The sequence below is a fragment of the Acinonyx jubatus genome, chromosome C1, assembly GCF_027475565.1.
Source record: "Acinonyx jubatus isolate Ajub_Pintada_27869175 chromosome C1, VMU_Ajub_asm_v1.0, whole genome shotgun sequence".
Lineage (NCBI taxonomy): Eukaryota > Metazoa > Chordata > Mammalia > Carnivora > Felidae > Acinonyx > Acinonyx jubatus.
Window position 1 is genome coordinate 140,154,653 of NC_069381.1, and position 14,856 is coordinate 140,169,508.

The 14,856-nt window shown below is 42.4% G+C and overlaps 1 protein-coding gene across 5 annotated transcripts in view; it reads right to left on the reverse strand.

The window, feature by feature from the left end:
* Positions 1-14,856, reverse strand: part of CACNB4 (calcium voltage-gated channel auxiliary subunit beta 4) — a 255,792-nt gene that overhangs the window by 136,832 nt on the left and 104,104 nt on the right. Inside the window, exons 1-2 of one of the 5 annotated variants that reach the window (XM_015073465.3) lie at positions 5,583-7,720; positions 3,483-3,642 (exon numbers count right to left, since the gene is read on the reverse strand). The exons of 2 other annotated variants lie outside the window; for them this stretch is intronic. In XM_015073465.3, coding sequence (XP_014928951.1) covers positions 3,483-3,488 — 6 coding nt within the window. In that variant the 5' untranslated portion in view covers positions 3,489-3,642; positions 5,583-7,720. Of the gene's footprint in view, positions 1-3,482; positions 3,643-3,765; positions 5,509-5,582; positions 7,724-14,856 lie in introns of those variants that run through there. 2 more of the 5 variants (XM_027055772.2, XM_015073464.3) reach the window with 2 other exon arrangements.

Here is a 14,856-nt window from a genome sequence, read left to right on the forward strand (position 1 = left end):
GCAAACTATCACGTGAGCTATCTGAGCCGCCTTCCTTTTGGTCTACCTGTGAGAACTGCAAGAGTGGCTGCACGGTTTTAGCTTAGATTCACACTCCAGAATCTTAAAAAGTTCAAAGTCCAAGCCATAAAAACCTACAACTCCCAACCTGCTTGCCATTATGTTATATGAACTGTAAAATCCCTTGAGTTTACACACCAAGCAGTGGCCTACTGGTGCCTGGTCTCAAGTAAGGTCACATGCCAGCGTCCTTACCAGTCCAGCGGTTTAGAGTTGTTACTGTTTTTCAAGTCAGCGTGGCCCAATGCAAACACGTCAAAGGCAAGTAAATCAGCCTGATTTAGATCAGCTACAGAGTATCTACAGAGCTTTCTTGGCATAATTTTTAACTTAGCCTCATGGATATCTGAGCTCATGACATGATGATCATTGCAAAGGACTGGTGGAGGAGGGAAGAGAGGTAACAAAAAAACAGTAACAGTCCAGTTATGTCTTCTTGTCCTCTTCCGGTGGCTCAGTTTACCCAGGTAAGGGATATTAAAGGGAGATGGTGAGCAGAATGATGAGAGAACCACCCACATAGAAATAAGGTCTACACTGAACTCTGATAGAAAAGGAAAGGGTAAAGCAAGGATGCTTGCTCACCTTCACCCTAAAAGTACGTGTTTTCCTAGTAATTGTCGACCTTCCTACAGAATACCTTGTACCATAAAAAAATATAGTGTTCACTAAGCACATGTGGAGGGAGTCACAGGGCTATATTCTAAATCCTGATGGACTCATAATCTAATAGGAAGAAGAACACCCACAGGAGAGAAGACAGCGAAGTCCCAGAGAAAATATGGGGATCAATCCTAACACATCATTCTGTCACTTGAAAGTGGAAATGGCAGAGAAGGTGATGAGACTGATGACCCTGGAGAGGCAAATTCATGGGTTCTAATCAGATTTAAGGAATTTCTATAGCTCAATGACAACTACATCTAGAAATCATTTCAACATATATTTTAGAAAACCATCATTGCTAAGAACTGATTGATGAAAGAGAACTTTCTGTTCATCATTCACTTAGATTCTGAACAAATACCAGAATCACTCAGCTGAGTAAAACAGGTTGATTTTCTCAAATTTCTTACACAAACCATGAGCAGCATTTGTCTTTCCTCTCTGGCCAGTGAAGCCAACAGACCTTGGCTTCTTTAACGGAACAGGTCTCATTCTCTAGAAATAGGCCAGAAAGACTTTCTAACCCCAGAAGTTCCTCTGATCTGCCAAACCATAAAGACCTCCAGCCTTCTCGTTTCCAAAAGGCATCTAATCCTTAGTATCTCTAGAGTCTTCTTCCAAAAGTCCCTAAACACACAAAGCCATCTGTCTGAAGTTGATCCTCCTTCCTAGCAAGCACAAGGACATATCTTCATATTTAAAAGAACTATATTATATCTTTGAAAACAGCAATTCTTTATTCTCTTGTGGATGTGTGCCTTTCAACCCTCTTGGGTATCTTTCTTTATGTCAAAAAAAGTTAATTTTTCATCTCCAAAAGCTGTGTGGCAGAAATCTCTCACTTAGCGTTAACCATTAATTAGCAAAGCACGGAGCATATCTATATATGAATGTACAGGGCATACAGCGTGCATACACCTGCAGGAACACAGACATTTAGGCAAACGTGCAGAGTTGTGCAGCTTATAGAAAGTGAGTAGTTTAAATCATTAACATATAGTTATAATAATGTATAGGTACATTTAATTTAAATATGTGCTTTTATATGTACATACAGATATTACGTACACATTATAGTTTGTAAAATTCACCTTCACTTTAACTTTTACGTCTGTAACATTCCTAACAGTACCAGTAAATATATTATGCTCCTTTCTGTGACTTACAGAGAATATATTTTCCTCTCTAGTAAATGCCCTGAATTATGATCTGATCATCTTTTTCACTGAAAAAGATCATGTCTCTCCCTCTCAGTACTTTAGAATTTAAGCATTTGGAAATGGAAGCAATTGTGTTGGAGAAATCAACTATTAATTCTATGTGCAAATAGCCCTGGCTTCACTTTACAAAATACTCTAAGAATCTATACTTCATTTAAATTGCTCAAAGTCACAGAAGGTCTGTGCAGGAGTTTTAAATTTTGCAAAGCATCTCTTGCACGGGCCAGTCTAGTCCTAGTGTGCTGAATCTTTTATCAAATGAGAACATCATTTCACAGCATAGGATGCAATACACACACAGTAGCAGGTTTAGAATGGCATATTCACGGATATGTGCATTGACAGTTTGAAAAGATACAAGGCAGTATGATAACAGTCATTATCTTGGGGTGGATTTTTAGGTAACTTTTTCTACTTATTTGCTTCTTCCATTTATCCCCATAAGAACATCCCTGCTATTGTGTGTATAATAAACCCCTGCTGAATAAAAAAAATAAATCTACTCATAATGATCTCACAAAAGCCAAAATATACAGTGAATCCATTTATGAAACATGTATACCAATGAGCAGGTCTATCAAAATCTATTTTGATCGATAAAAAGTACATAGAGTATACTGGAGGCTCAATGAGTGAAAAGTATCTTGGCACCTGGACTTGTATTAAGACCAAGTACAGGTAGTGAAAGTGGAATAAGGCAATCCTGACACAGAAGACAACATAGTACAAGTCTGTGTGCATGATCTATTGTAACTGGCCTGGTCTGGATATGGACTCATTCAGGAGCACACATTCCTTTATCCATGGCAAGGCAACAGAAGGAGTAAGGTGATGTTCTACGTGAAATCTCCCATTCCTGCGCAGAGCCCTTGCTGTGGGGCACTGAATCATCTTTTGCACTTCCTTGTATTCTGAATGATGCAGACAATTAACTACTCTCCTGGAAACCAGGGCAGAAGCTAACGGACTTGTCCAAAAAGGCTCCACAGAACTCAAGAATCTAAAATGCCCAGACTCAAGTGTGTTCCCACAAGGCTCTTGTTCCTCTCTCTTTATACATATAAAGCATGAAATACGGAGATTACAACTGAAAAGCTAGGGTATTAGAAGTCTAATATCTATCTCTGGATCAGAATCTTAAGAAAAACCTTGCATAACAGTACCAAAGTCTCTCTCACACTGCGGGGATGTGAGGTGCTAACAGTGTATAATAATGCTTTATTCTTACTCAGAATAAAATATCATCAGTCCCTAGGCAAGATGATCTCATTACAGACTTACTGTGTGAACACGCTGAATACAATCACTTATCACATGTTAAACCCCCACACACCCCGCAAAGGCATTTTCAACAGCGCAGAGTGGTCGGAAATATGTGGATGGCAACCCAGCCCCCCAAAGAAAGTGCCGTACTCAGCTTTTAGTGCCTGTATATTCTTGGACTGCAGCTGGTCATTGGAGAAAAGCCTGTCCACACCTATCCACCAGACCTGATCCAAGAGCTTTGCTTCAATCTGGGCAACCCCCCACACTTACAGCCATAAATGCATTGGCACTGAGAAAGACTGCTGAGGATGTGGCACTCCAGGTGTGGCTTTATTTCTCACTTCACCGGGTCAGCTATTTAGGCCTAGTCTTCTCCATTGGCTTGAAGCTTTGTTCACACCATCTTGGGTAACACATCACATTATTCTTCCTTATAAAAACAAATAAACTCAAATGAGCATTCTGAGTCAGTTCACCCCTCCAAACACCTCTGTCTTCCCCTCTAATTTAAGTGACACGCTTTCAGTCCCACCCAACCGAAAGCTTCCCATACTTTCAGGTGAGGATTGGCCAGATGTCTTTCTTCGTTCCTTGGGTTTCCCACCTTCCTCGCCTCCGCAGATCCCCGAGGATCTCAGGCTGCTGGCCACCACTGAGTCACCAGGAGCACAGCACTGCAGTACCTAGCACTACCCGCCATCAACTACCGCCAGAGTCAAATCACTGCACTCTTCACTCTCTCCCCCTCCCCTCCAGAAAAACTCAGCTGTCCTGTGAGGCTTGACCAAAAGAAAAAAAAAAATGCTTTCATACTTCTAATGGCTCCCCTCTGAACCAGTGCATCGGAAATTTATACAGTTCTAGAGAACAAGGTGCTGGATACATTAGTTCCTAGCCGACTCTGTTCATTCCAGCCAGTTTCAAAAATAACCTGTTATTCCGAAATAACTCCGATCTACCTAAGTGCAACACAGTGCCCGAGGTAAAATCGATGGTCGCGAATAAAAATTACAATCCAATAAGGCATCACATGTTTCATAACTGAGTGTGGAGAGAAGGGGTGTGAGAAATAATCAGGCTTCCTGAAGAACCCCAGATGGTTTACTGAACTCCTATGGGTGCATTTTCCATTCTTCCACCCCACTTGCACGTGTGGACTTTCTCTATTTCAGCCACCAATGTTTCAAACTACAGTCCCTTGCAATAAACTGGCAGTGTGATAATTTACAAGCACGCTGGGCAACACTCAGAGAGACTTTGCAGAAACAGAGTTAGAGTCAAAGCTAACACACAGACAGGAAGGAAAAATGGAATGCCTTATCAGAACAGAGAATTTCTATCTTTAATAGAGTACATCATTTGATACATATGTCTGCATTGATGTGTACCATGGGGCTTTTTTGTTGTTATTGTTGTTATGGTCTGTTTATTTGGTGGGTTAGCCAGGGAATCTTATATAACACATTTCCTGTTTCAAATGTAGCAACATGTATGGCATTGCACTCCTATTATAAAATTCAGACTCCCCACAGCGGGTCCCATTAGCCACCCCAAATCATTTTACCTTGCACGGTTTCTAGATGATTGATGAAAAATCAAGAACTGCCACTAGCCATAGTAAAAGATTCGGCAATCAGCTTTACCCTATATTTGAAAGCTAACATTCTGGTGGTATGATTTTAGGGATTTCAGAAAACCATTTTCATCCTGATGTTAATAGATTACATGAGCCTGACCTACGGAGGGAAAGGAGTCCAGTTTTCTCAGCCAAAACACACGTGAGCCTACTTCAGTCTTCCAGGGCAGAGTACAGTGACTCTACCCTCTGCCTCTGCACTGGGGTGTTCTAGGACCACAACCTTTGTATCTGATTTCCTTAACAAAGAAGCAGATCTGCACCACTTGTTTGGCCAGAAAGCACATAACACAGCTACAGCTGAACAACTTCCATTCATGCTAGCTCAATAAACAATGTGTATTATATAATGAATGAGCCTTTTCTGTGAACCCTTCTATTGGAAAACATAGGCACTTTCTGCATAGTTTAAGCCAGGCTACAAGGAGCAGTTACCCCTCGTGAGATCAAACGTGGACTGAGTAATGTATAAATCCGAACAGCCTACACTCTCAGATGCCTTTGCAAGCACCTAATTTCTTTTTTGCATGACAAGAAATTATATAATAAAAAATAATCTCTGTTCACTCTAAACTACACAGAGAGCATTTACACAGCAGCTAGCAAGCACCCGAATGATGTTGGCTTTCAGCTCCATGTTCCCTGCGTTGCCTAAGAAATGGGGTTGGGGGGGGTGGTTAGTGAGAGGAGGAAGAGGAGGGGAGAGGGAATCAGCTATCTATGAAAATACTTACAGCCTCCGAGTCTTCAATTCCATGCAGATACAAATTGTCATACATGGAGGTCTGAGAATCCAGAGCACTTCTTTCAAGGCAAAAATAAAATTGCTACAGAAGCCCCAGCTACAGCTAAGAGATAGAAAAGGCCTGTTGGAAGAACTGCGTCTGCCTTATCAATTCCTGTGGATTTACTAGGCAAGATGCTATTCATTCACATCACACAGGGTGAGGTTATCCCCAGAGGCAGTCCAGCCCTGGCATTTTATCTGCCTTCCCAATACAGAGCATAAAAAAGCAAAACCCTTCCTCAACCACAGACTGGTGACTGAGCTAGGAAAGCGGCCTGTGATTGGCTCAGCTTCCCTGCTTCAGTCAGCTGAAGAGCGTTCCCTTGGAGAGTGGAGGGCGCCTCAGAGCATCCTACCCAGCCAAGAGCTGCTTCCTGTTTCGCCCGTACTGTGTAGTTCTGCAATATACACTTATCGATATCTGAAAGGCTGCTTGGCATGCTTGGAAAGGCAGACTCTTGAATACTTCAAACACAACTCCTCACCTTCTTAATTAAATTCACGATGGGTGGGTGGGGGGTGGGGGAGCAAAGGAGAAATTTTATTTTCAGAGAATATTGTATAAAGACAGGCAAACAGATACTAATCTCCATCCAACATCTCTGCTTAACAGATGCAATTTAAGTCAAACAGGCAATAAGTCATTTAAAATTAAAAAAAAAAAAAACACCAAGGTAAAGGAAAATGTTAAATAAACAGATGGTAAGATTTCTTGTGGGAATTTCTGCTGTAAAAGTTTTCAATGTTCTCGCTGAAGTCTCTCTGCCCCACTGGTAAGAAAATACCTCCGTGACCCAACTGTTGAAGTTTGAAAAAGAAGCCCAAAGACTCTCAAAGGCTTGTAGTTAGATGCAAAATGTTCAATGTCTTTTTAACTTGACATTTTTAACCTCCTATAAGTGACAACTAGTATTTCAACTTCAATCTCTCACCCCCTTTCCAATACTTAGACCTTTAAAATTCCTAAGACGGAATCCTACGATCATCTCCCAAAGCCCAAACAGAAAATGCTTACTCTCTCCCTGTGCTCCCACCACACCACAATTCAGCTTGATCTAGGACAGGGCCCACACTGGAGCTTACCCAGATGCTTTCTGGTCAACCAAAAAGGTTCTGCAGCCTTCAAACAGGAGAGCTCTATAGCTCACACTAAGAGAAGTCAGCTAAATTTGGAAAAAAAAGAAGTTAGTGATGGGCAAAGAACATAATCTAGAGAAACTGCATGACTCACTGGGGTAAGCAGTGACCCAGAAACTCAGAGGCTCTGAGTCCAATATCAGCTTCAGCATTAATTGGTTGGATGACTCTGGACCAGTCACCACTTCTACGGGCTTTAGTTTCTTCACCTGCCAAATTGAGGTAAGAAATAACTCAGAGAAAGAACTTTGAAATCTAAAGTGCAACATAAACACTTATCAATGACAACCCTGCTTTGTCAGCCGGAAGGCATTGGCTGCAGTTCACGGGAGCTCAGCACAGGAGTAACTGGCTGGCCCTGGACCTAGGAAATAAGACCTGTGCTTCTAGCCAGTATCTCTGAAAAGCGTAACTCTTAAAGGAACAAACCTGAATCACAAAAGGCAACCCAAGAGTTACAGCTGTTGAGCAGAGCACTGTTCTTCTGGGTCTGCACTGACCTACTGATATCTTTCAATCATAGTTGCATGCCTAGGAAACAGCACCAATACTTAGTCACTTTCAAATATAAAAGATGGCAAAGGGATTCATCTGTCCTTCAGAACCCCAAATGTCCTTCAGAACCTTCATACAGGATGTCATCTGTGCCATCGCAGAGGGAGAAATGGCAGAAGAGGATGGGGGCAACTGGCAAGATTTCAGAGGGAAAAAACCCAGGGCTAGCTCTACCTGTTGACAACTGTGGGTCCTGGAGCAAGTTCCTGCCGGGCTGAACCTCAGCTCTCCCCTCCATAAAGCAAGAGGACTGTGTCAAAGGATTTGGAAGCTCAAATTCTTGTATCAAACTCTGTTATTATAATTAACTACAGCCATATGGTATTTCAACCAGAATCTGCAGAAAATTGAGGCAAGAGGGTCTTTTCTCTCCTTGGATTTTCTAGATCATTTCCTTACTTTACCACTTCAGCTGGGAGTATAGGTATTTCTGGAGTATCTTTAAATAGGCAACTAAATTACAGGTGAAACGAGAGGCAGTCCACTTCCATAACTCACCCAGGTGAGAGAAACTGCTCCCTACTGGGAAAACTGGGCACCTCTCCTGCATTTCCTGGCCTTGGAGTGCTCCTGACAGCTAATGTGAGAGTCCAAAGGAGGTTTTTAAGGAGGAGGGGCTCATTCTGTGATACACAAATGTATGCAATAAGCAAGTGGGACACCAGGAGGGAGGCAGTGGATAGAGCAGAGCATCCCGTAATTACTCCTGCAACTCAGCCTCTCCAGGACTAAGAACAATGTGAAGCAGGGGCAGGCTGGCTTGGTCTGCTTCCCAGGACATTACAAGAATGCTGGACTCAGAACCAAAAACTGTTAGAGGTGGGAGGACCTCAGAGGTCACCTAATCCAGCCCTCATTTTAATACCAGAATGGTTAAAATGCTGTATTGAAAGCCACATTTTTTTATACTTGAGTGTTCCTTCCCCACTCCCTTCTTTTTTTTTTTTAAGATTTTATTTTTAAGTCATCTCTATACCCAACATGGGGCTCAAACTTACTACCCTGAGATCAAAAGCCACATCACTGAATGAGCCAGGCTCCCCTCCCCAATCCCTTCTTGATGGGGTTTTCAAGATAAGGGATGAGAAGCAGTGGGCATGTTCCCAGGAGGAATTTGGCAAAAATAGAAGCAGGTCACTTTGGTGGGGAAAACCCCTATCTTTTCTTACTTTCATCCTAAAAGTGGTCCCATCCCAAGTCATTTGGTCACCCGCAGCTGACAAGAGAAAAATCAACGAACAGACTGGGGAATCTGCCCCTAGGATTTCGATCTACACAGACTAAGCACCACACCCGCAAATCACCTATAGACTTCAATCCAATACTCAGGCTAATCCCAGAGTTCCAGAAGAACTCTAGTGAGAGATTCATTCTGGACTTCCCCAAAGGAACTCTGAAGAGTTTCTAGGAAAATGAACTCCAAGAGAATTTGCAAGTGACAATCTCTGTGCCTATATTCTCAGAACTGAGAGCTGGCGGAGAAGTATTGAGAGACCCCTGGGAGCTTCCTGGGTCTGTTTCAGATCATCTCAAGTCCCTAGTTTTTGATAAAAGGGCCTTGGGATTGCAGCAAGTCTAAGTTCCAAGGGCCACATTTCAATTCTCGCTGCAGAATGAGGTGAAAACTAGCTAAGGGCCTGGCACCCTCAGGGTTTTTTTAACTTGAAGAGTTCTCTAGTTCAGTGACTGGCTGAGAGGATAAAAGAGACACCACCCACAACCAGTCTCCTTCTCCAACGTCAGGCTAAAGTGAGAACAAGTCTGAAAACCTTGTGGCTCAGCTTGTGTTGGTGTTTCCATGAACACAACTACCTCTCATGTTGAGTAGCCTCCAAAACTGCATAGCCGCCTCCCAGAAAGGCTGCCTTCCATTTTGAGGCTGCTCTGCGGAATGTGTGTTTCACCCAATTCCATTCAAGCCACCTCTCATTACGATCCACAGTTCAAAGTCACAAGACCTCATGAAATGGCATTGCCTACCTGATTCTATTTTGTAAAGTCCATGTGATTCTTGGTATGGAGGTAGTTCTTGCAACTTGACAAATGTCTCATCTGAGCTCAATTCAGTGGAGGAAGTGTTATGGCTCTCGACAAATCAGGAAAGCTCTCTTCGGTATCTCAAGGGAAGAGTTTGGTTTTTGTTGGTTTCAAACCTACGGATATGGAGTTCCTTTCCCTTACCCGGGCTGGGCTTTGTGGTCAGCAAACCCATGGAGTTGGCAGTGCAGTCAAAGGTCAAGCATTTCTCCTTTGCACTTGTCTTGGGAGGTGGGGCGGGAGGGAGAGAAAAGTGAAAAGCTAGCTGATTAGCTCTGAGCTCTAGAAAGCCATGATCAAGACAGCTGGTACTGATTTGGAAGCAAAAGGGAATTCTGCTATCTGATTTCCCATCCAGATTTCTCCAGAATTTCACTTTTCTAAGCCAGCATAGTTATATGTTCTATAGCAGGACTCTGAGAGGTCAGGGAGAGACAAAGGAACAGTGTTTGGATGCTTATTGGCTCTATGGGCTAAAGCACAAACCCAAGGCTTTTCCTTGCCAATTCAGCCTTGGGGTTGTTTTGCTCTTTGTTTTTGTTTAAGGTTTACTAAGTGAACACAGTGTGCTAGATGATTTTCTCCCTCTTCTGTTCTGCAACTATTAATCCACTCATTCACCTCTAGAAATCTGTGCGGCACTGTAAGCATTAATATTGTAACCCCTGTTTCCTCCCTGATGTGATTCAGACAGGTGGTACCTGCAGAGCAGACAAAGAAATGGAAACAAAAATACAAAACACTACCATCAATTCCCCTTTTAGTAGTTTTCTGAGTTTGAGTTTAGACTTTACTACCTAGAGAGGCACATCCTGGACTCTCTCTGGGCCTCATCTGTAACATGGAGATAAGAATAGTTCTGGATCAAATGAGTTAATATATGAAGGGTGCATGGAAAGTGCCTGGTACATTAAAAGGCAGAAAGGAAGAATTGGTCTTTTTTTTTTCCCAAAGGAAGTAGTATGGAATCAGGGCCACCTACCTCGCCCAGCTCCAAGGCCCCCCACATACTGCAGTTTGTGCGAATGGTACTCCCAGGCACAGTGTAAGAGGAATACTATGGAACAGAGTGGTTAAGAGCAGGGACTCCTAACACATCCCCACTGTGCCACTTCCCAGCTGGATAACACTCAGCAAGCCACTTGGTCTTTTTGTGCCTCAATTTCCTCATTTATAAAACGAAGATTATCCTAAGATTATCGTGCAGATCAAAAGCCTTAATACAGGAAAGTGCTCAGAACGGTGCCTGGTACAAACTCAGTGCTCCACAAGTATGAGCTGCTTCTTTAAATTCTGGCCTAAAGCCGTGGGATGGGATTTGCCTCTGGGATGGGATTCCTACTACCTGCCTCTGATGCTGGCCTGGTCCTCTCCATCCCCACCTGGGTCCCTCGTCTCAGCCAGCAGAGCTGAAATCAGCATCCTGCCTCCCGCTGCCCTACTTAACTTCATGCCAGCCTCCTCCCGGTTGCCTACCTGCTTTCTCTGGCCAGGCTGGCTGCTCCTTATGCTGAAGCTGGCATGCACGCCCAGGCCTTCTCAGCTTGAAAGCACCCCGACCCTGCAGCCACCACACTGAGCGCCACATTCTCCTGTGTGTCCCAGCACACGAGATACCCACGCTCCCGGATGCCCAGCACTCCCGCACTGGCCTTCCCAGCGGACTGACTTCTGTCACCCCCGCCAGTCACTCCTGGACTGCCCCAACCTGTCACAAACCACTGCCAAGAAAAGGTCCCCCGTGGAAATCCTGTAACACATGCCACTATTGGTTCTGACCAAGGAGGCGAGAGGAGTGTGAGAAAGACCGACACAGAGAGAGACAGGGATAAAAAGGCAGAGACGGAAAACCCTAGAGACACTCAAAGTAAGGATGAATATATGGAGTAGCTCCCTTCCTCCCTGCCATTCTTGATGGCTCCAGGAAAAAAATAATACTTCATAATTCATAAAAGAGCAAGTGTGGGTAAGGGAGAAAATTCCCATGGCCTATTCAACTTGACAGAAAATGACAGATCCCTCCCTGTGATTGACATATTACTCAGAAATCTCTCACTTCCTAAAATTTCTGTTAAAAAAAATTGCCAATCTCTTGACAAAAACATTCCACATAGCCACAATTTTCATTAATGCTACGTAACTCTACCTTCCATTCTTCTCCAAAATGAACTGAGGAGACTAGTCCAGCTGGCCTCCTCTCTGTCACCTATACATCATTTAGCTAATATTATTCATGCTAATTTAACAGTTACAGCTTCTACACTGCCACCTGCTCTGCACTACTTTAGAGGCTGGGGACTCGAGTATCAGCAGGACAGGACTGCATCCTCCTGGAAGCTGACAGAGGGATGGTACGGTAGTGATACTGGAGATCTCGAAGACAGAGACTGAACCAAGGAGATGGTTGCAATCCTGGAGAGTAATCTGATTCCTTTATCTGCAAAGCTTCAGCAGGGGAGAGAAGCAGGAAAGGGGGAAGGAAGAGCTCAGTCTCACCGATGCGACAAGGCAGAAATGAATCAGTCACCAACTTACTACGTGGCTTTGGGCAAACCACTTTCCCAAGCTTCCTAATTTGCTATCAGGGGTAAACCTTAGTTTAGGGGTTTTTTAAGGTGAAACTTGTTATATTGCATTTTCTCTACTGTTACCACTTTTAGGTAGAAATTCATGTTTTTCCCTCCCAGAGGGAGTTTTTCTCTCTGATTTGACAACACAGTTTATGTACAGATCCATTTGGCCATCAAATAAACATCCACAAATGTGTATTGGGTACCTAATATCTCCTCCAAACAAAAATGAGATTGTGTCAGATCCTGTCTGAAATTTTTCAAGGCTTCCTGTTGCTCTTAAGATAAAGACCCAAATCTTTAATGTGGTCTAGCATGGCTTGATGTTTCTCTTCTGTCACCCCTCATTTTGCCCCCTGTGTCCTTTACTCTCTTCTGTACAGCCAGTCTGCTCTTTTTGGACACATCACACACACCCCACAACCACTCTGCTTTGTCTATTCTGAGTCCTTTGCCTGGAACCCTATCCCTTCTCCCACCTTACCCTCCATAAATATGCATTAGTGAAACTGATGAATTAATACCTTTCTCCAGAATGTGAGTTCTATGGAAAGAGAAAACCTGTAGCTCCTTATTCACCATTATATCCTCACTGTCTAGCACAGAGCCTTGTGCATAGTTTTCAATAAATACGCGAATAATTCATGAATGGCCCTGAACTCCTTGGCTACTTCTGCACTTTGGCTACCAAAACAGTGTAGTGAGTAACACACACACACACACACACACACACACACACACACACAGGCTTACAAAATGAAATATGGATATTTTTTGAAGATAAGAAAACCTAGAACATGAGCATCCCTAGAGGGTCCACACCAAATTGTCTTCATGCCCTGACTGGGAGAGCAGTCCTGTTCAGATTTAGATTCTTACAAATTAAATAATCTAGGTATGATGTACTGGTGTTGCTTTAACAACATCTTTATTTCAAAGAAAACAATTATCTCAATTTACAATGTGCTGATAATTTGGGGGAGGGGGGCAAAAGACTCCATGATCATTCATATCTTCAGACCCTTGCTCACAATGTTCACTCTGTCTGGGAAGTCTCGTCCACTATGCACACTCCACCCTCAGCTTTTTGTATTTGGTGAAGTCATTCCTTCTTGAGAGTCCAGTGTAAATGTCACAAAGACCTTCCCCAACTCCCTCATACATTAAATACTGCTTCCTCTATATTCCTTTAGCACTCTGCCCTTCTCTACTTCTATTAATAGGCTTAACACATGACAATGTACTTTGTCCAATAAACCTGCTCCTTCCACTGCAAGATGAGCAACTAAAGAACAAGAACCATGTCTTACTCAGTTTTGTACCCAAATGCTTCATTCCATAGAAGATCCTCCATAAATACTAGTTGCAGGAACTAAATGACACACATGAAAAGAAAATCCACATTTCAAGCTCTAATGACACTGCCGTCATCAAAACCCATGCAGACTATGCTGTAGATGTTTGATTCTTAACGGAGTCAAAAGAAAAGGAAATGAGCCAGGAATCTGTGAGGTCAATTTAAAGACTGCTGTAGATTTAGAAAAAAAAAGCCACAAAAATGGAAAGGGGTGTCAGAAACTCAGGTATGAGCTGGACTTGGGTCAGTTGCAGAGTCTTTTCTTAGGTGGAATCTATGAGCAAAGGGGATATTGGTACATGATGGACGAATAGTAGTGTTAGGGTCCTGAGATGTTTCCTAAAGCTTTGCTGCCTCAGAACATAGTTTTGAAGAAATACCTATTTCCCCTTGGAAAAAAGTGCCAGACCATGTATCCTTAAAGGGCAGGAACTATGTCTTTTTCATCTTTATGTTAATAGGAGTTAGACCATCTGACCCAATGCCTATCAAAATAACTAGAAAATAGAAGTTCAGTGACTACACTGGAAAAAGCCAAGTAAGCAAGTATGATATAGATGACTTCCACAATACCACATAGCCTGAGGGGACCATGGTCTCATGGTCCCAAAGGCACCTCACCAGGTTGTGTCATTTCTTCTAATTTTTCTTTCACAAAATGCTGACAAAACTAAAATGGTGGTCAGTTATAGCAAATCCCCACCCCACCCGCTCCATCCCCTTAAAGCCAGACCATTGTAATGTAAATTTTTAACCACAATAAGCTTGTTTGTTTTCTGAAACCAAGGATTAGGGACAAAGACAAAATGTTGGTAAAGTAAAAACACAAATTGCCAATTGCATACTGCTTTTTCAAAGCCCAAATGATTTTTTTTTTTAATTTTCAACTCTATTGAGTTTTTGAATTGAAGTAGACCACTACAAAAAGAAAATTATTCACCACCTTTAGCAAGGTCTATAAGGATTTCCTCATGAAGATTTGAATTGTCAGTATAATTTCTCTTAGTTCCCAATCTGTTTGGTCATTTCCTTTGCAGTACTGGATGGAAAATTAGTTGAAGCACTAAGTCCAAAGCCTTTTCCCAAGAGGCACAAACGGAAACAAGCTGAGTTACTTGATCTAAATTCCAATTCTCAGAAGTGATTCTTGCATCAAATATTCAAAAAAATAACAATCATCTCCACAGAAAATAGTAGAAATTTGGGGACAAATAACAAAAAATAATGTATATTTGTACTGACAGAAAACAGAGGAGAATGAAAAAAATGATTAATAATTCCTTATATCTATAGGCATATCTCAAATTCAAAAGCATAAACAAATTAAATAAGCATAAAGACTTTAGAAACACACACACACACACACACACACACACACACACACACACACACTACTGGGCTTTGGAAAGTTGTTTGGCAATGAATGCATTTTTCCTTATGTCAGAAAGTGATCTCTCAAAAGTTAACAAATATAGATTGAAAATTAAAAATAGCAATATCCAGGGGCACCTAGGCAGCTCAGTTGGTTAGATGCCTGACTCTTAACTTTGTCTGAGGGCATGGTC